This window comes from Pseudorca crassidens, chromosome 9, assembly GCF_039906515.1.
Source record: "Pseudorca crassidens isolate mPseCra1 chromosome 9, mPseCra1.hap1, whole genome shotgun sequence".
NCBI lineage: Eukaryota > Metazoa > Chordata > Mammalia > Artiodactyla > Delphinidae > Pseudorca > Pseudorca crassidens.
In genome coordinates this window covers 31,480,072-31,502,556 of record NC_090304.1, presented here as the reverse complement: position 1 = coordinate 31,502,556, position 22,485 = coordinate 31,480,072, and the positions used below count along the sequence as shown (strand labels likewise).

The 22,485-nt window shown below is 35.4% G+C and overlaps 2 protein-coding genes across 2 annotated transcripts in view; one reads left to right on the top strand and one right to left on the bottom strand.

The window, feature by feature from the left end:
- ANO3 (anoctamin 3) overlaps nt 1-22,485 on the top strand; it is a 269,884-nt gene that overhangs the window by 124,479 nt on the left and 122,920 nt on the right. The window contains exon 5 of the mRNA XM_067749578.1: nt 19,544-19,702. Coding sequence (XP_067605679.1) covers nt 19,544-19,702 — 159 coding nt within the window. The remainder of the gene's footprint in view (nt 1-19,543; nt 19,703-22,485) is intronic.
- The window catches only part of MUC15 (mucin 15, cell surface associated), an 89,592-nt gene that overhangs the window by 1,954 nt on the left and 65,153 nt on the right, over nt 1-22,485 (bottom strand). The gene's annotated exons all lie outside the window — the stretch shown is intronic.

The following is a 22,485-nucleotide window of genomic DNA, read 5'->3' as shown; positions in this document are numbered from 1 at the left end:
ACCACAATTCTTTAGCCCAAACACCATTGCATTCTTTATTCCTTCACCATGGTTGTTCCTAATAGCAAGAGGTTAAAAAACATCAAAACTATAGCTGTTCAAAACCCTACACGAAAATCAGGTTATTTATCCTATTTAAACTTATTTGCTGTGAGCAACTCCATCCCCCGAGTCAGGAGATGTTCTGCCTTGAAGTAAGAGAAACTTTATAAAAATCATGACTTATTCTGCCTTCCTCCATATATATAATTCATTTCTCAGCATCTCCTTTTTATCATAAGGGAATTATGGAAATGGTGGAACAGAGTTACTACACAATTGGGGATTTTTGTGTCGCTGGGTTATGATTTTAAAGGTCATATATAAGTTCTGAGAATGAGTCATCACATGGATTTGCTAAGTCTCCTATCTGATCTGTCTAGCTCAGATACACCCCCCATATAGCAGGCACTAGACGAAGCACCACACAGACGTTGTAAACAACAAAGATGTGGTCTCTGTCTTACTGCAACTGACAGTATAAGCAGTGGTGGTAAAGAGCTCAAACATTTTTTTTGCTGATTTCCATGGTGGAAAAACAACAAACCCACCCCCCGCCCCGCCTATTCAAGCTGTCAAAGTGAGGTCAGCTAGTTCATAAAATTTCCCAAAATTTAAAAATGGGCTCTTGTTGGCTGGTACAAGCTGGCTCTGAATGAGGGAAAGATCTCAGTGTAGAGAAGGGTATGCAGAAAATGGAGGCTGTGTATCAGAGTGTATCTCTTCATTACCAAGATACCATAGGAAGTCTCAGAAGAACAGAAGTAACAGTGTTTCCCTGTTTATTTTTCACCAGTTTATTTTTACTTTTGATTATGAAAAGATAACCATAAGAAATCCTGATGTTTGACACAATTCATCTATAACTTCTCCACACCCAGAGGGGAAACAGATGAATTTTAACCAACTCTTTCCACAGCCCCCACCTCCACTGCCACTTTCATCTTCCTCCAAACAGCGTTAGATTTAGAGATAAGTAAAATGGATAAGCAGAAATGTATTGAATGTGGACCACAGACCATGGACCATGCACCATGGCATACAAAAAACTTAGTTATCTAGAATTAAAATGGTGTTTGATAAAACTGGGTTCTCTCAAGGCATTGGAATGAGATTAAGCACTAGTGTTTTATTAATGAGTTAGGGAGCTGAGATGTGTGTATCTTTTGCTCTACCTCAGCTCTGCTGTTGCACTTCTAGAGTATTCATAGATGCTTTTGCCTAAATGGTTATGACACTATCTGATCTTTTTTTTCTTATATGTTGTCTGATTAGTAAAACCTATCTTTCCAGTTAGGCTACCTTTGGTCAGCACCAACTACCGCGGTAGCTTCCTGTATTTAAATTCTGGGGTAGCAGTTGTCTATTTAAACATATGATTTTAAATGCTTATTATTTTTCAGACAGTCATTTGTCATTTAATACCTGCCACTTATTTTATTAAACTACTCTTCTCTTATGTGCATGTATTCATCTTCTTATCCTCCATTCAAATTATCAGTATTTAATAATTACAGCAATAAGTCCACTGTATCAACTTCCCACTAATCACTTTTAGATAAATCCACTCATTTATCCCCATGGCTGGACTGTAAGACCATGTCCATTTTGTTCAGTGTTTTTCACCCATGCTTAAAATAGTGACCAAGACAGAAGAAGAACACTAAATCAATACTTTCAGTGAATACTTAATTCTGTATTGTAGGGGATATTTGTTTCCTACTTTATAAATTAGGAAACCAATGAACACAGAGATTAATGTGCCCAAGTCCACGTAGCTAGCTGAGAGGCAGGGCCAGAATTCAAATTCAGGTAAAGAAAAAGGCCCACTTGTCAGCACATAATGGATGCTTAATAAGCATTTTCTTATGCAAACTGGAGTATACAGGACTTCACTTTAGTACGCATTTTATTCTCCTGATTGCTGTTCACCGCTCTATTCCCAATGACTGGAGCAAGTGTCTGGAACTGAGTAGGCAGTAAAAAAATATTTGTTGAATAATAGATGCCTCTTTGTTTCTTCAGCATGTAGCTCAAAGTAGTTGCTAAGAACATTAGGGGTGTGTGTGTGTGTGTGTGTGTTAGGTTAATGAAAGTTGCACCTCTGAGTAGTAATAATCTGGCTTTCATAAGATGTGATTTGTTTCCATCTGTTTTGTGACATATTTCTTATTGTCCGTAGAGAAGCATGCTAGAAAGGACTGCTGTGGGCAGTTCTAGGCAATATTGGCTAAAAGATAAGCAGTGCCTTAATGACCTCCCAAATTCTTCACAGAATTACAACTTTGTGTGTAACTTCTAAAAAGGGGTGTGTTATTAAAGATTTGCATCAGTAAATCAGCAATTGAGAGCCATTTTTCTGCCTTCCAAGCTAACCATTCCTGCCTTATGTTTTAATTTTTACTTTTTTTAAGTGATAATTTATCTGTTACTTTTTGTTAGCTTTAGAATACTGCCCCCTTTAAATAGAGATGCAGCTTTAACCTGCTAAGAATGACAGGAGCTTGTCCAGCTGTGGACCTGAGATCAGTAACATCAGTCTTTAAAATTCATGCATCTTCTGTCCTGACCTCCTCTCCTTCTTCTCCTTGCTCGAAGCCCTCAGGGACTGTAACTCACTGGCTGAATGTCAGATGCCCGGGGTACTGCCACCTGGACTCCTCAAGGCATTTCCCACCATCAAAACTTCAACCACCTTGTCTCCAGTCTTGCTCTTTGCCAAGGAAAAACAATGCCATATTGTATCTTGTCTAATCACTTCCCAGATGACAGTTGTCATTAATCTAGCACCTAAGAAGTCTGGCACTCACGCTAGTTATTTATACACATCAGCCACCATCTTCACAATTTTTCAGGGAAATAAACAGGCCTTATTATTACCATTTTATAAATAAAGATGCTGAAATTTAATTAAGTATTTGTGCACAGTAACACAAGATAAGAAGTTGAAGTGAGTCCTCATCTCTAGTACCCCAACTACAAGTCATGTTGTCTTCACAAAATTAAAGAAATACAAAATGTCTCCACTTACTCGCTCTCAAACATGAGGCATTGTTTTGTGTTGGTTTTTCATAGTGTCCAAAAAGGAAAGATTAAGAGGGGAAAAGAAATGTTGTGTACCTTCACTAACACACACTTCTTTTATAAACTCAAATGGCCACACTTTCAGTTTAACTGTGAGCTTCCAAAGTGCTTGGAGGATTTGCTGTAAGAGATGCAGCTTCTTTCTGCCAAGGCTTGCCAAGGGGAGTTTAGTTTACAGAGGCAGGTGTTCCTAGAACTGGGAGGATTCTGAGACTGCCTGACACAGAAGTTCTCAGCCTGGTGTCCAGGGAGCTCTATGGAGGCTTCCACATGAGTTCCAGGGGACCCATGAACTCTCTGAAAATATATGTATAATTATATGAATATGTAAGTATGTGCCTTCCTTTTTTCGCCAGATATTGTCTATTACCAAAGAAGAGTTAAAAACCACTAGTCTTGTCTTGACCTATCCTTCTGCAGTTTAGGGAACTAAACGACCAACGCTGGAGAAATCTATACAAATACAAACAGCCAGGGCCATAATCTTAAATGACACCCATGGGTGCCTCAGAGAGTTCATCTTTCTATCTGTTTATAAATATCTAAATCTTAATAGCAAGAGTAACTCTGGTACTGGAAAGAACTAAACTCGTGGGAAAATAGGCATTCATATTCTATGTTATATTTTCAATGCTAACTTTCTAGAGTTTCCAACATGACCCAATTCATTTTTACTCTAAGTAGATTATTTGTAGCCAATGTGAAAAGATCATGTGCTTTATCATATTAGCAAAAATATTTGCATGATAATTCTTCGTCCTCTTACTGTGTCTCAAGAGATTCTTGTCTTATTGAGCTTTTAGGGAGAAGGCAAGAGGAACATAGGAGCACTGGATCATGAAAAATAATTTTCTTCAAATGTAAGGAACACAACCTAGGGCTCTTCTTTTCTGCAAGAGATTCAACACATTTCTCATCAGAACAAATCCATCTTGCTGTAAAGGTTATGGGAGGCTTTATTCTCTGCCTTCTTAGAGTATATGATTGATGACAAATAAACACCTAGTAGTTTAGAATAGTTTGCTTTGGAGCATTATGCGAACTGTCCTAATTTCCACATATGGTCAAGGACAATGATGATGATACTAAGCAGTTTTTCAGTGCCAGAAACTTTGATACCCTGATCTGAAGGTCTGCTATTTCAAGTTAAATATTCAAGTGAAACAGTAGCCTTTGACCAGGGTAATGTTCTGGGCTATTCCCCTCTTTCAGAGATAATGTTTTCCCATTTCCATATTTTGACTTGACAATTTTACTTCTGCATTTGCAAAACCGCAAATGAATTCATTCTGGCCTTGCATAATTTGACCTCTTTGTGTTGACCTTCTCATTCTTTTTAGCATCTCCCTGCCCTTCATCTGCTATGAATTCAGAGCCAAAAGAGGGGAGTATCTTAATATTTTAAGTACACTTACTACTGAGGCGTCCTAGAAATACCTTGGCAGATTGGGCTGTCTGGCCCATTCACCATTGTATCCCTGGCACCCAGCACACAGAACTGTGCTAATATGGAAGCTCACACTTGTAAGATCTGCAAATGTCCTTGAGGGCAAAAGCAACTTAAGTGCTCAGGTATGCAATTTACCTCTCCACTTCTAATTTCTGCAGTCCTGAACTTAACAATTCCTCACTATCTTTCCCTATCAAAGACGCTTTGATCTTCCATATGAGGATTAGCTTAAGTTATATACAGACACACAAAACTCTGTTGAGATCTTCATTTGAATGATATCAGCTTTATAGATGAATGTGAGATAATGGATATTTTTACAATACCGAGTCTGCCTGTGATGAACAGATGCTTTTTACATGTAATGTAGGCAAATTTATCCATTTTTTCTTTTTCTGTCCTGTTTTAGAAATATTCGCCTACTCTGAGTTCCTATGTTAGCTTCTAAAAGCTATATTCTTATGTAGTTCACAGTGAATAATCCATCTGTAACTGATTTTTAGTGCTTTACTGAGATAAAATTCACATACCATACAATTCGTGGCCCATTTAAAGTGTACAGTTTACTGTTTTTAGTATATTCATAGGGGTTGTGTAGTCATCACCATAATATTATTTTAAAATATTTTGTCTCCCCCCAAAAAAACCTGTACCTGTTAGCAGTTACTCTCCATTCTCCCACTCCTCCAATCCTAGGAAATGATTAATTGATACTCTGTATATATTTACCTACTATTGAATTTCATATTAACAGAATCATATAATATATGGTCTTCTGTACTAGCTTCACTTTGTATAATATTTTCAAGGTTGATCTATGTTGTAGCATGTGTCAATATTTAATTCCTTTTTAATGCTGGATAATATTTCATTATATGGGTAATACCACATTTTATTTATGTATTCATCCAGTAGACACTGCGTTGTTTCTTCTGTTTTACTATTTTGAATAATACTGCTGTGAATGTTTCTGTACAAGTTTTTGTATGGATGTGTGGTTTCATTTCCCTGGGTATATACCTAGGAATGAAATTGATGATTTGGTAACTCTATGTTTAACATTAGGAGTAATTGTCAAACTGTTTTCCAAAGCTTCTCCACTATTTTACATCCCCACCAGCAACGTAAAAGGGTTCCAATTTCTCCATACCCTTGCCAATACTGGTATAATTTTTGTCTTTCTGATTATAGCCATCATAATGGGTAAAAAATGGTATCTCACTATGGTTTTTATTTGCATTTCTCTGTAACTTTCATTATGCTGAAACCCTCGAATGTTTATATGGCCATTTTTGTATCTTCTTGAACAAATCCCTGTTCAAAACTTTTACCCATTTTTAAGTGAGTTATTTGTGTTTTTAATTGTTGAGTTATTTATATTCTGTGAATGCAAGTACCCTATCAGACATATGGTTTTTCAAATATTTTTTTCATTCTGTGGTTTGCCTTTCACTTTCTTGATGTAATTATTTTGCAGCACAAAGTGTTTAATTTTGATATAGTTCTATTTATATTTTGTTTGTTTAACTGTCACTTGTGCTCTTGGGGTTGTATCTAAGAAATCATAACCTATAAACCCAAGGTCCCAAACATTTACTCAAATGTTTTTAGTCTAATAATTTTATAGTTTTCTCATTACATTTAGGTCTGTGTTCCATTTTGAGTTAATTTTTGTGTATGGTTTAAGATAGGGGTCCACCTTCTTTTGCACATGGATATACAGTTGCCCTAGCACCATTTTTTGAAAAGACCATCGTATTCCCCATTGAATTGCCTTGGAACTGTTGTTGAAAGTCAATTGACCATAAATTTATGGGTTATTTCTGGACTAGAATTGATATTTGACTAGAATATCAACTGAATTGACTAGAATATCAGTTCTAAAAAGTCTATCAAGTCTAAAGTAGGAGTCAAATTAATCTTTTTCATATGGATATCCAATTCATCTGAATCAGCATCACTTATTAAATAGACCATATTTTCACTTTCAATATTTTCTAACTTTCATAGAATTTTATTGTTTTAGTTTATTAGTTATTTAGATGTTTTATTTTTTAATGTATAAATTTTTGCCCACTATTGTTGTTGTTTTTGTTATTAATTTCTAGATCTTACCCAGAGTAGCCACACTCTAGCTTTCCAACATGTGTTACGGTTTTCTACCTTTTTTTTCTATCTGGAAGCTAGAGTTTTACATGCTTTCCTGCTAATTCCTCTATGGATTTCAAAAGATGTATGTTTTATTTTATCTATCATTTCTAGGTTTTTTATTGTATGAGGGTTTTGAAATTATGTTGTTTGCCATGTTGCTGGAATCACAGCCCTGCTTTTCTATTTTTATGCCCTATTTCTGAAAATTGGTGCTAGATTTTCCTAAGTGACTTTTACATCTCTGCATTTTCCCCTTCAGACTTTATTTCAGTGGTCAAAAAAGAGTGCTACGTTCCAAAGTATGTGTTTTGTATTCCAGCTGATTTGTGAAATTTGATAACACTGGTAAGATACTGCTTTTTATTTTGGCATAAGAGCAGCCTTTGTCTCCTGTTTTCTCCTTCATGATGTTAAAGGTGCTTACTGAGGCAGAAGTAAAACAGAGCTCAATTGTCATATACAATTTTCCCTGAAAAGACCTTTGCTTCACTTCAGTGAGTGAATTCAGCTGCCAGATATTTATGTGAGCATCATTCTGAAGGGGAATAAAAACCCTAGACAAAGTTAGTTGAAAAACCTGAATGATCTTTAAAAAGCAGCCTCTTGGAGAAATATTTGGAAAAAAGAAGAGCATCATGAATGTCAGAGCTATAGGAACCCTTACTTGTTTTGCACCCACTCTTTGATTCTTGGTAGAGGAACTGAGCAACCGGGAGGAAAACACAACTGTCTGAAGACATTCTATGCAGACATAGAACCATGAGTAAAATCTAAATTCTTTCATTTCCTTATTTTTATACTTTTTATTTCCTCCTGACATTTCCTAAACTGACATATTATCGCCCAGTTGTTCCATTGAGGAGTTTGGTGAATGAGACCATAAGCTTTCCTTCCCTCATATAGTATTTCATAAGATTACTTTTAAAAATCAACCTTTTAATCTTTTAAACCAGATCTTTAACTTTTATCTAATTCATAAACTTTACTGTGACAGACAGCCTCTTGGATGGCCTGAATCATCTTTGCCTCTTGGTGTGTACTTTCTTGTATAATCCTCTCCCCTATATACTTGCTTCTAAATACTAGTATAAGGCAAAAGAGATATGTTCCTCCTGTGATTATGTCACATTACGTAAGACTCTGTCTTGCTCTCCAGCTCACTCTGGAGACTTTTCTTGTGTTTTTGATGAAGTAAGCTGCCATCTTGGGAATGCCCACATGTCAAGGAACAGTAAGAAGCTACTAGAAGCTGAGAATGACCTCCAGCTAACAGCCAGAAAGAAGTCAGATACTCATTCCTTAGCCACAAGGAAATGAATTCTACTAACAGCCTGAGTTATCTTAGAAGTGGATTCTCCCTAGTTAAGTCTAAAGATGAGAGTACAGCTTTGCTAACACCTGACTGCAGCTTTGTGTGGCCCTGACCCAAAGACCCACTGAACCGTGCCTGAACTCCTGACCCACAGAAATGTAAGATAATATATCTACATTGTTTTTAGCTCCTAAGTTTGTATTACGTTTTTAATACAACAATAGATAACTCATACACTTACCATAAAATCTGCTATTCTGATACATTAAAATGCAGCCTCATCAATGAATTTTTGGTATACCGTTAATGGACCAAATTGAAACTGAAATATACCAGCAGGTGCTTGTCAGCAGGCCAGGGAAATATAATCAACAATATCCTTTCCTGACTGACCAAAAAAGATTTGAAGTTTTGCGTAAATTAATTTTGTATAATTCATAAGCATTCATTGAATTAATTCAATAAAAATTTAGTCAGCAAGATGCTCTATCAGCACAATTCCAAATATTTGGCTTGACAAAAATATAAGGGCCTAATCTCATGAATCTCTTTAGTGTAAGAAGCGATATTTTCAAAAATCACTTTTCTTTTGTACTTATTTACTTCCCTGGCTACACAAAGGGCCCCCTCTTCAGAACTCTCTCCCTCTCCTCTATATTTCTACTTAATAATATTGAGTAAAATAGTTGTAATAATATTGAGTAGAGTAAATAATAACATCACATAATTATAATAGTAGTAGTAATAATAAGTTTACAATATTTTACATAATTTTTACTCCTGTCATTTACGCATTATCTAATTTAACATATTTATTGTATCCTATGTGTAAGGATGGGGTGTTAAAATGAACAAGAGATCATCCTACTTATGCACATTGCCTTATTACTTAATCATCCCTTCACAATAATTATGTGAACTATTGAACTATTCCTTTTATAGAAAAATAAATTTGACTGCTGTCTGTAACTTGAATCTTATTGCCCCAGCTGAAAATCCTACATCTTTATTTCTGTCCATTAAAGTGGTCTTTACTGACGCTCCTCCAAAACACCAAACTTATTTTTACATAGTACTTGGCACTATCTGGATTATATCATGTATTTATTTCTTTACTGTATCTTCCTTACAGGAGGATATACCTCATTTTGCCTTGTTCATTGCAATATTCTCAGAGCCTACAAGCATCCTTAGCACATAGTAGATAAATAAATAAATATATATGTATATAAACATTGTAAAGTAAATATTTCTTGAACAAATACATTGTCTTATTAGAGAAAAAGGATCATGCAGCAAAATGAAAAGAAACAAAGTCCTTCAGTTTTTACTTTTTTACTTGAAGATGTCTCTTTTTTCCCCAAGATGTAAATTTAATATTGCTAGGAAAATGGCAATAAGAGACATAGAGTAGCTTGTAAGGTATATGACATTTAACTCGGTGTTTTAAAAAAACTTTCAAAAAGACTTTCTTTTTAAAAGCAGTTTTAGGTTCACAGAAAAATGGAGCAGTCAGAGATTTCCCATATACTCTCTGCCCCCACTCACACACAGCCTCACCTATTATCAACATCCCCACCAGAGTGTACGTTTGTTACAATTGATGAACCCACATTAACATATCATAATCACCCAAAGTCTGTAGTTTACATTCGTGTTCACTCTTGCTGTTGTACAATCTCTGAGTTAACACAAATTTATGATGATATGTATCCATCATTATAGTATCATTCAGAGTAGTTTCACTGCCCTAAAAATCCTCCTAACCCGTGGCAACCCCTGATCTTTTTACTGTCCTCATAGTTTTGCCTTTTCCAGAATGTCATATAGTTGGAATCATACAATATGTTGCCTTTCCAACTGGCTTCTTTCACTTGGCAACTCAGTCACTTCTAAAGCTGAAAAAATTGGTATGATTTAAAAACAAACCATGAAACTCTGAACCCTGTGAAGTTATCAAGAAATAAGAAAAACAGGAAGCTTTAGTCCTATCTTTTCCCCAAGTGACTCACTTCCTCTAAAAGTCCTCTCCCTGGGAGAGTGAGATTCAAAAATTAGATCTAGGTCCAGATTAGAGTAAGGTCCAGAATTTTTAGGGTGCTTTGTTATCGAAGCTACCATTTGGAGCAAACAGCTTTGTCTCACCAATGCCATATGTTGTGGGCAGGCAAGGCTGCTGAATCCATGTGTACCTCCCTCTAGGTCAGGGTAGAAGGCGGGGGCTTGTTTCCTTCCCTATTTTCCCAAGAAGCATGAGTAGTGGGAAAGAGGAGGCACTGACTGCTTCTCCCAAACCTCTTTCCTTAATCTGGGGGTTACACAGAGCCACACAGCTTGTGCGTCCACTAAGTCTCAAGTGAAAGGGAGATGAAGAGACTCCCCATGGGAATCCCAAATGAGACAAGTGGCTCTTAGACTGCCACTAGAGAAGAAGCTTATGACTGATTTCTGAATCCTGCTTTGAGTTCACCTTGTTGCCCTAGCTCTGCCTCTGAAAGAACAATCAGTCAGCAACATCTCTCTCTTCCATGCCCTGAGCTCCATGTATACTTTATCTGCCAGGCCTCAGAGGGAGCCTTCTGTGGTTGGGTGACAAGGCACCCTTTGGGTTCTTTGAGTGATGCACTGTCTTGTGAATCTTAAAACATTTGTTTTCAAAGTCAGTGTGGCACAGCTTGCTAAATACTAAGCCGATCATATTATGGAGGCCCCGCTGCCAAGATATCACAAGCTATCTCTGGGGGTTAATGGAATCAATACCTTATTAGTTATAAATTGATTGAATTCCATGGTTAATAATGATTTTTAATCAGTAGCATGCCATAATTATGAAATATACACATGCAATACAGAATAAGAGTCAGGGTGAGGAAAGTAAAATGAAAATAGGAATAGCATCTCGCTAAGCAGAGAGGGATTATAAAATGCAGCTCTATTTACAATAGCCAGGACATGGAAGCAACCTAAGTGTCCATCATTGGATGAATGGATAAAGAAGATGTGGCACCTATATACAATGGAATATTACTCAGCCATAAAAAGAAACGAAATTAAGTTATTTGTATTGAGGTGGATGGACCTAGAGTCTGTCATACAGAGTGAAGTAAGTCAGAAAGAGAAAGACAAATACCGTATGCCAACACATATATATGGAATCTAAGAAAAAAAAAAAAAAGGTCACGAAGAACCTAGGGGCAAGACGGGAATAAAGACACAGACCTACTAGAGAATGGACTTGAGGATATGGGGAGGGGGCAGGGTAAGCTGTGACAAAGTGAGGGAGAGGCATGGACATATATACACTACCAAACTTAAGGTAGATAGCTAGTGGGAAGCAGCCGCATAGCACAGGGAGATCATCTCGTGCTTTGTGACCGACTGGAGGGGTGGGATAGGCAGGGTGGGAGGGAGGGAGACGCAAGAGGGAAGAGATATGGGAGCATATGTGTAACTGATTCACTTTGTTATAAAGCAGAAACTAACACACCATTGTAAAGCAATTATACTCCAATAAAGATGTAAAAAAAAAAAAAATGCAGTGCTTAAGAGTCGGCACTTCATCTCAGCCTGCCTAGATTCTAAATCCACACGACAGCTGACTGACTCACTGACCTTGGGCACTGTTGCCTTATACGTGTAACTGGGCTAATAATAAAACTGCCGTATTGGGTTCTTATAAGGATTAAATTAGTTGGTATATATAAGTGCTTGGCTAAATTCTTGGCTTATAGAAAAGCTTTGATAAACGTTAGCTATCATTATGACTATTGAGTCAATCTATCATTAGAAATAGGTATCTCAAATCCTAATTGTACAAGATTAGAAAGCTAATTCAGCAAATGAATTATTCTTTTAGCTCTTTAATTAAAATTATTAAAAATTCTCTATTTCCATAAGTGACAACATCAGTGGTGGTAATTATAACAGTGATATAAAATGTATGATCCTTTCCTGTGCCCTTGGTTTCCTATCTCAGCAATAGTTGAGAATATAGAGAATGAAAAGCCCTTTCCATCCATTTTAAAGTCTGCCTCAATTTTAACATCTGTGATATGGGAAAAACAGTAGTTATCTCTCAGTTTCTGTGAGCATGAAATGTGTTAATATATGCAGAGTATGTAGAGGAGTACTTGTTTTCTGCTTAGCTTATATTAGTAGTATTATTTCTTCAAATGTTAATTAGTTGTTATTTTCTTAAATCTCTGCCAGACTGTAAATAACAGGAGTTGGAATGCAATCAGTTAGAGACTCTGCCATCTGATTAGAGTACTCCAGAGTTACCAAATAGAGGTTTGTATATTTCTGATGGCTGTGTGGACTAGAGGTGGGGTTGACTTTCTGTTAAGGAGGCGGTAAGACAAGCCTGGCCAGGTTTTTACCAGCAGTGAAACCACACTGTGTAACACTGAGGTCAGATTTTTTGAGATTCCTCAGACTCATAATTAGAGAAGATTTGCATAGAAACGTTTGAATAGTAATAACATTTCTGGCACATTTTAAGTTAAGGTTGGTGCATTAAAATATATATATATATGTATGTATTAATATATTTTTTATCCCCCAGGAAACTCAGAAAATTAAAACATTTTTCTTCTATAAGTACCACTTTAAAATTAAAACTTTCTCTGATAGAAGAGCCAGAATTTTAATTAATCCAGTAGCACTTACTAAATTTACACCTATGTGTGGAATTTCTTTTGAACCATAGTGTAAGATGTGCTTTCTGTTAATTTGTTTTTTTCAATAGGGATGTTTTTTGTTGTTGTAAATATGTGATTTTTCTTGACAAAACTGCTTCTCATTTGTCTGAAATGGAAAAAAATATTAAAAACCTTTTTGTTTTTCTCTGTAACAGGTAAGGCCAATTACAAGAGCTATTATGAGGAATGGTTTTACTCTGAAATAAATTACAGTTACATATAAAGGCTGCTTGGCTGTTTCTCTAATTAAGGAGTGTAAAGCTAGAACTTCTGAGTAAAACATGGCATGAGAATCACAGTGTCTGGACTGCGCTCTCCCAAGTTTTCCATTAGAGACTGCCAAAAAAGGATACAGAAACACAAAAGCAAACACCACCACTGGAAACTAATGAAAAAGATTTTCATTATTTGAAGATTTGTAGGATAGGATTAAGAAACGCAAGCCTGGAACAGACACTTGGCCTTATTAACTGAAACCAGCCTAATGGCACCGAAATTACAGAGGAGACTTGGGCTAACCTGGCCCACAGTCTATCCTTAATTTGGGGTTGCAGTGGCCACACACTCTAGGAAACTAAGCATCTGCTACCCTTCTCAACAGGCGCAGTCTTTTGAGTGGGCCTGAGTCATGCCCTGCTTCCTCTGCCCTTCCGCATCTGTGCCTCTCTCTCTAAATCCAAACAAAAGCAGAAATACCCGGTAAATGAGCATGGCAATAATTTGTTGCATTCCAAACACCGAAATTTGGATAAGCGTAGTGTTGTGGGTAGGAGTAGATACTAGTAGCACCTGAGACTCTTGCATACTGAGAAGAGTGTTTTCTTCTCATTTCCACATATTATGGAAATTAAGTCCAATTTTTAAGAATAGACCAGGATGTCTAAAAAAATAGTAATAATTATTATTTCTAAAAGACTGGGAAGAAGTTATAAAGCAGGGGTAATTTAAATACTACTGGTAGAGATTTAAATTGGTTTAGGAAGTAGTTTGGCATTGTCTACTAAAGTTGAAAACAAGCATTCCCTGTGAATCAGCAGTTTTTCTCTTAGGTACATACTTGATAGAAACATATGGACAGTTGTATTACAAGATATACACATGAATACCTATTTTAGCTTTATTTGTAATAATTAAGACTAGAAACAGCCCAAATATCCATCATTAGTAGAAAGCATAAATAAGTTTTGTTGTATTCATAGGGTAATATATTATAACAGTGAAAAAATAAACTACATATATATGGAAATCAGGGATGGATTTCACACCCATAGTATTACATGAAAGAAGCCAGACACAATAGATTACTCATTATATATTTGCATTTACATAAAGTTTGAAAAGGACAGAACTCAAATATAATGTTGAAGGATATATCCTTTGGTGATAAAACTGAAGAAAAGTGGGAAAATAGTACCATAAATGACAGGATTATGATTACCTTGGGGGAGAGGGGTGCAGAGGGCATCATGATTGAGAGAAAGGATAAAAGGGGGGCATCTGGTGTTTCATGACTTAGGTAGTAGTTATAAAGGTGTTTGTCTTATAATAATTGTTACGCTTCTGTTTGTTGCACTTTTTATTTTGTAATAAATCATGTTTCATAAGTATATATAAAGCAGATCTGCTTTCCTTTGCTCTAATTCCATATTCACACTAACATCCTTTGGCTTATTTTTCTATGTTTCTATCTGTCTTTGTCCTGAGAAAGATAACATTCCAAAATGTGAAAGGTGTCATTTGGATCATTAGAAAACAAGAAAAATTCCAACAGGAATTAATGCATTGCATACATTTTTTACCTTGTTTTCTTGTGATAATAGCTAACTTTTTCTTAAGTCTGGTAAAGTGAGTCAGATTATATTGAGAATGCTCTGTACGCATTATCTCATTTAGTCATAACAACAATCTTACAATGTTGATAATATTATCTTCACTTCAAAGCTACAGGAATTGAGGCTGAGCAATGAAGTTAAATTACATGTCTAAGAACACAGTTAATTAAAACCCAGCTCTGTCTGATCCAGAGCTCAATACCTTAACTGCGTTGTACTACCTCAAAGATATGGTTAACAGAAAATCAGCAATCACTTGCAGATTAGTGACAAGATCTAAGTTTGCAGTGGCCTGAGGAAGGACTGTGGTAAATTCACCTAGCTAATATGACCCTTGATGGCTTCTGATACCCATTAATCAGGTTTCCTCTGGCTATACCCTGACATTCTTCAACTCTGTAACTCAGAGTTACTGCACATGTAAGATAGCAATGTAGCTAAACATTTGCAGGCCTATCACTCCATATGTATGCTAAAATCTCTGAAAATATTCAGTGTCTACTTATTTTTATCCCTGGAGTTAGCACAGCACCTCGCACACATTAGGTGTTCATTAGGTGTTCTTGTTAGATTGAGAAGAATAAATGCTAGAAAATATATGGATCTCACAAACAAGCAGTTACTGCCGTAATTTTATTTGAAGAATACCCTAAAAGGCATTCTCATGCAAATAGGCAGACTTCTATTGAAGTTTTGCAAATGGTCTAAAATGTTTGCAAACCTGAACCTTAACTTGGGTGTTCTCAAGATACTCTGTAGGAAGACAAGCTTTTCTGAAAGTCTCTGCGCTTCATGGTTTACAATGCCTTAAATAATTAAGTGGTTTTCGAAGCTGTTGAAAGATTAGGTACCTGATGGATGATCTGCATCCCAGTTTCTCTGAGAAAAGCTAGTTTTATTCTGTCTTCTGGGAACAATAAACATGAAAAACCTGGTATAAAATGGAATGCATTCCACATTGTAACTGGAAAACATTTCACTGTTCCAGATGAGTCTTGATTTCATGTTTGAACAACCATTATTATATCAAAAAAGGACGTGGTTCTTTTGTTATCTAATAATAAATTTCCCATCAATTCTGCTTTTAGGCAACAGATTTGAACGTGGGTTAATCAACATCTTGGTTAATGGTTGGCAAATATGTATTAAAATAAAATGTAATATTCTTAACCTTAAAATTATGTAGAACCTATATTATGTTCTTTATACGTAATTCAGAAGAGATTTCCAAATCTTTCCATGCTTCTTTATTACCATTTTGAAAACTACTTTTCTTTTTTCCTGATAAACTGGTAAAACTCATTATTCATAATTTAGAATGATAAAATAATTAGATAGTAAATTAGAATGCTAGTTAATAGAATTTGTGAACATGTTTACACAGACAGAGACAAAACCTGTGAATAATACCAAAGATCACTTATCATAAAAAGATGTAGGTTTTTTGGTTTTTGGTTTTTAAATAGTTAGGCAGTTGCTTCTCTGGGAGAGTTTAACATTTATTTTGCTTAATCTAACAGATTAAGTAACAGATAACAATACCTATCAGGGTTCTACTTTCAGTCCATGCTACTCTTAAAATAGGGAAAGCACATAAAATATTTTAAAACTATCTTATCTTCTCATAGTTTTCCTACCAACCAGTCATGTGATTTCTAGGTCTTCTCATTGAAGGATTTTACCTTCACCTGGGATTAAATATTTTATTATTAGTTTAAGATTCAGGTGATACTTAATACTGGACTGGTATTAAGAGGGTGGTACACTTTAAGAAAAAGAAAATGCAGAGGAAAAATTTTATATAATCTTATTTTAGCTCAATCTTTGTTTACATTACCATGGAGATGCCTGGAGGCAGTGCGTCATGGTATAACACAAAGGGAAAGCCATAGCTATTGCAGTTCTGCTACAATTTTGTGATCATTCATCTTATTTGATTATAATTTGATTTATGTTAATGTTGGAGGGGAGAGGATGAGAAATGACCACATGATATTTTAATGGCCTTAAATTTTTGAGGTTATTCCTACCTGGATACACATAACTATGGATTATTCCCTTCTTTCCTTTCACTTCTTTCCTTCCCTCCTTCTTCCCATAAATATCTATTAATGCTTATTATGTGTCTGGCCCTGGGTTAGATGTTTGAAATACTCTGTGAACAAAACAGTAAAAATTTATCACCTTTGTAAAATTTATATTCCAATAGAATAAGGTAGACAGTAAACAAAGGATAATTAATAAGTAAATTATTTAGTGTTATATAACATGTTGGAATTTAACAGTTGCTAAGGCAAATAGATTAGGAAAAGTAGGATCAAGAATGGAATATCGTGGAAAGCAGCTGTAGGGTCTTGAAGAGAGGAGTTATATAATGTCATTTAAAATGCGGAGGATCACTCAGGTGTCTTAACTGTCATGTTGAGAATAGACTTTAGAGGAGCAAAGATAGAAGCTAGGAGATGAGTCAGACTATTATAATAATGTAGTCAATATATGATATACCTTAGAAAAGAGTAGTAATGAAGGTGTTAGAAAGTGGTCAGATTCTATATATATTTTGAAGAATTTTCTGATGATCTGAATATTAGATGGGTGAAAAGAGAGGAAATAAAGATGACTCGAGATTTTTGATCTGAGCAATTTAAAGGATAGATTTGCAACCAATCAGAATAAAGAGGGTTTGGGGAAATATCTGCTTGGATAAAATAAGGAATTCCATTTTGGACAGTCAACTCTGAGATGTCCATTAGACATCCAAGTGAAGAAATCAGGAAGGCAGTTGGATACACAAGCCTATGAATATTAATTATGTAGTCAGCATATAGATTCTTATTTAAAACCACGAGACTGAATGAAATCACAAGGAAGGGAATGCAGATAAAGAAGGCAAGAGAATCAATGACTGGTCCTTTAACAAATCAGAGGAAGAAAGAAATAAAAGCTGAGGATAAGGAACCATTTAAGTAGGAAAAAATCCAAATAAATGAGATGTCTTGGGAGTGCAAAAGAAAAAAATGTATTTCAAGGTGGAGTGAGTGATTCAACTACTGAAAGGTAAAGAAGAGGATAGAAAATTGATTAATGGGATACATCAATGAGTATGTCATTGGTGACGCTGGCCAAAGAAACCTCTGGAGTGGTGGAGGCAAAAGCACTCTAAAGTCTGAAGTTAATTGTGTCTTCTCTGGCCATAAATCCCCAGTGTCTCCATCCTATAGGACCTGTAAATGGCCTTTTGGCCAGTTAGCCTTCTATTACTGCTCAAGCCCCAGACCTAGTAATGTGCACGTATATATACTTCCTTGTCTTTTGCAATATAGTTGTCAAGACCACCATCAAATAGGTGAGAGTTCTAGTGTCACTATTGCTGTTTCCATGACATCTGGGATGTCACTTAACCTCTTTGGCTTCTGGTACTCATATCAATATCTACCTTAAAGAATTATGAGAATAAAGCACTTGGCACACTGCCTGGCACCATAGTAAGTGATCAGTTAGTGATAGCTATTATTATCATCATTATTATGCAACTGCAAGGCCTTGATGACTCTGCTGGAGTTTAGTCACTTTATAGTAACCAATAAAATAATCCTGGGAATCTCAAAGTCTTTTCATTCCTTGAAGAAAAGGCTATGCAAACCTTCTTGTCCTTGAACGTGGGAGTCTCTAATACCCCCAGATTCACACACATGAACCTATTCTTTCTAAAAAGACAGCTCCTGAGCAGCCTAACCTGTCCCTATAGGATGACAGTCACTCAGATATCTTTTTTATTGCTTCACCTGGATGACTCCTTGGCCACCAGGTTACTCTGGTCCTCACTTTTTTACCTCGAGCTGCATGTATGTCCCAAGTAGGCTCCTCCAAAGAAGTTGGAGATGCCTTTGTCTGAAATTATCAGATAGCTCTCCAAATGTTAAGACATTTTTGAATCTCAAGAATGCCTGTATGGGGGAAAATGGAATAGAGAGTTGGTACAGATATTTAAATAGTTTGATGGAAAATGTGGAGAAAGAAGGATAATGTATAGAATAGTTAAGAGCATGGACTGGGAGTCAAACTTGAATTCAAGTAATGCGGAACCGTTTCCTGGCAAAGTGCCAGCCCCCGAAAAAGACCATCATGAAAATCAGTTGATCATAAAAACTAATTTTATTAAAGTTACAGCAAGTAAGGATACCACCTGGGTAGTCTTAGTAGTGTTTTAAAAAGATGAAGTTAGGGAAGAGTTTTCAGAAGGTTCTAGGACCTGGACTGGAGGATTTTAAGGTAAATCTTGCAAGGGAGGAAGTTGGTTGAAAATTGGTCGGAGTATGGGAAAAACAGCTGGGGTAGGTGGACAGAGCAAGGGGAGGACCTTAAAGAAGTCTTAATAAGCATGCAATTAGTCTTAATAAGTAGGCTGTTTTAGTTGGATCACAGTCTTGTATTCTGGGAGCAAGTATTTCTTGGAACAAGCAGCCCAAGAATTGTTTGGTTTGGTGTTGTTGAACATAGGTTTAGGAAAATAATGTCTTATCTGAGTATTATTTCATGTAGGACATTATGTTAATTTCGGTTCTCAATGCTTATGTTGTTTAAACCTTGTTGTCTTTATCTTCAAAATGAAAGTTTGAATATTAAAATATGTAAAACACTTATGTCTGGGCCTGATTTTGAGCAAATATTCAATGTATGTTGGCAATTATTTTTGCAGGATCTTATTGAATAAAACATACACATTTTGATGCTAACATCAGAGAATCCATGTTCTGGTGTCAGACTGCCTAATTTCAAATCCTAAAACGTCACTTGCTAGCTTGTCTCCTACTGTAGATTGCAAACTTTTAAAATGACCTTTTCTTATCTCACAATTGGAATGTAAAAAACACATTTTTATATTGGATTGCCAATATTCAAATGGAAGTGACTGAAAGCAAAACGTGTGTGCTTATCTAACCCACACTATTAACAACCCTTGCTTTATTTGCAGAATGACATGAATTACATAGCATCCAGTGGACTTCTATTCAAAGATGGCAAAAAGCGGATTGATTACATCCTGGTTTATAGAAAGTCAAATATACAGTATGACAAAAGAAACACATTTGAAAAGAACCTCAGAGCAGAAGGCTTGATGTTAGAAAAGGAGGTATGTGCTTTAACAGTATTAGCTATGTGGTATAATACGCTGGAAGAGATATGATCGTTTATGTTTTAGTATAAAAGTGTATAACACGTGGCTTTTTAAAATGTATAGCAATTATCTCCCAAATGTAAAAGAAATGCATATGTATAGTACTATTTTAAAATATATTCCTTTTTTACTCTACATGTTTCCATAAATTTAAATATTTTTCAAAGGGCATAACTATTTTTACAATTTTAAAAATTAAAGAAGGAATGATTCTATGTAAAGTACAAAACTCTATGAAAAGAAAGACAAAATGTTGAAAGAAAAGAGTTTGCCAAACTGTTAATGTCTAGGTTTTAATATTTTTTGTTTTTAAATTTTTATTTTGTATTGGAATACAGTTGATTAACAATGTTATTGATAGTTTCAGGTGTACAGCAAAGTGATTAAGTAATTCAGTTAAACATATACATGTATCTATTCTTTTGTGCATGTATCCTTTGAACTATGTTTTTCTCTGGATATATACCCAGGAGTGGGATTGCTGGATCATATGGTAACTCTATTTTTATTATTTTAAGGAACCTCCATACTGTTCTCCATACTGGCTGTACAAATTTGCATTCCGACCAACAGTGTTGGAGGGTTCCCGTTTCACCACACCCTATCCAACATTTATATTATTTGTAGATTTTTTGATGATGGCCATTCTGACCGGTGTGAGGTGATATCTCGTAGTTTTGATTTGTGTTCCTCTAATACTTAGCAATGATGAGCATCTTTTCATATGCCTCTTGACCATCTGCATATCTTCTCTGTAGAAATGTCTATTTAGGTCTTCTGCCGATTTTTTGCTTGGGTTGTTCTTTTTTTGGATATTGAGCTGCACAAGCTGTTTGTAAATTTTGGAAACTAATCCCTTGTCAGTAACATTGTTTGCAAATATTTTCTCCCATTCTGTGGGTTGTCTTTTCATTTTATTTATGGGTTCCTTTGCTCTGCAAAAGCTTTTGAGTTTACTTAGGTCCCATTTGTTTATTTTTGTTTTTATTTCCATTACTCTAAGAAACAGATCAAAAAAAGATATTGCTGCAATTTATGTCAAAGGGTGTTCTGCCTGTTTTCTTCTAAGAGTTTTATAGTGTCCAGCCTTACATTTAGGTTTTTAATCCATTTTGAGTTTATTTTTGTGTACAGTGTTAAAGAATTTTCTAATTTCATATTTTACATGTAGCTGTCCAGTTTTCCCAGCACTATTTATTGGAGATACTGTCTTTCCTCCATTTTACAGTCTTGCCCCCTTTGTCATAGATTAATTGACCATAGGTGCATGGGTTTATTTCTGGGCTTTCTATTCTGTTCTGTTGATCTATATTTCTGTTTTTGTGCCAGTATCATACTGTTTTGATGATTCTAGCTTTGTATTATAGTCTTACATCAAGGAACCTGATTCCTCCAGCTCCATTTTTCTTTCTCAAGGTTGCTTTGTCTATTCGGGGTCTTTTGTATCTCCACACAAATTTTAAGATTTTGTTCTAGTTCTGTGAAAAATGCCATTGGTAATTTGATAGGGATTGCATTGAATCTGTAGATTGCCTTGGGTAGTATAGTCATTTTGACAATATTGATTCTTCCATTCCAAGAGTATGGTATATCTTTCCATCTGTTTGTTTCATCTTCACTTTGAACTATTTCTTCTTAATCCTGTTCCTTATATGCTTTTATAAAAGACTTTATTTTTTAGAGCAGTTTAAGAATCATAGTAAAATTGAGAGGAAGGTACAGAGATTTCCCATATACCACGTTAACCCACACATGACCCTCTTATCATTATGTAACGCCCTCATAACTTTCCTTTCTTCAAATGTTTTTTTTAGTGTTCTTTAAGGAAAGCTATTTTTTTCAAGTGAAACAATAAAAGTAACAATGCTCACTAGGCAAAAAATGAAAAATAGAAAGGAAATAACACATAACCCTCACTCTTATTATCCAAAAAAAAACCACTCGTGCTATTTTAAACATTCTAGGGTTTTTTTTAAAAAATGTATTTATCATATTACAGAAAGAAAAAAAGTGTAAAAAATCAGAAGTATAACAATGTACAAAATAAAAAGTCAAGGGGCACATCTACCATCTCTCAAATCATACCCTTTTCTCCTTTGGTAGCCTTGCTAATAATATCTTGAGTTATACTGTTGTGTCCCTCAATATATTTTCTATGTATATACAAACACATATAAATTTTTTACATAAAATTGGTCATGATATACTTACTATTCTGCTATTCAATTCTGTTGTTTAACAATATATTATGGATATCTTAAATTGCAGTGTATTTAGATCCAACTCATATTTTTTACTCAGGTGCATAGTATTACAATTTGGTGATTTAGCCAACTGTTCCCTTACTGAGAGAAAAAAATTAAATTAAGGATTTGAGGGACCCCTAAATTACTACTGGTTGGATTTAGCTACTTTACCAATAAGTGGATTGACAAGGTCAAAAGCTTTGATGATTTATTTGCTTAACTATCTGGATAATTTGCTAATAAGCTGTATCAATGGAATAAAGTGGTCACCCATATTTTTATATGTTATTGGAAACCACCCCTACTTTTTTGTTCCCACAGGACATGTCTTGTGATTAGTTATCTGAGGAACATCCATAGGAAGTACTGAACTACAACTCAAGGTGGCCCTAGCAAAACTAATCCATTTATATTTATTAAATCTCTTTTACTATGTATAAAATAAGAACCATGCACTGCCTTACCTCTTTATGAGGTAAGGATTTATTCACA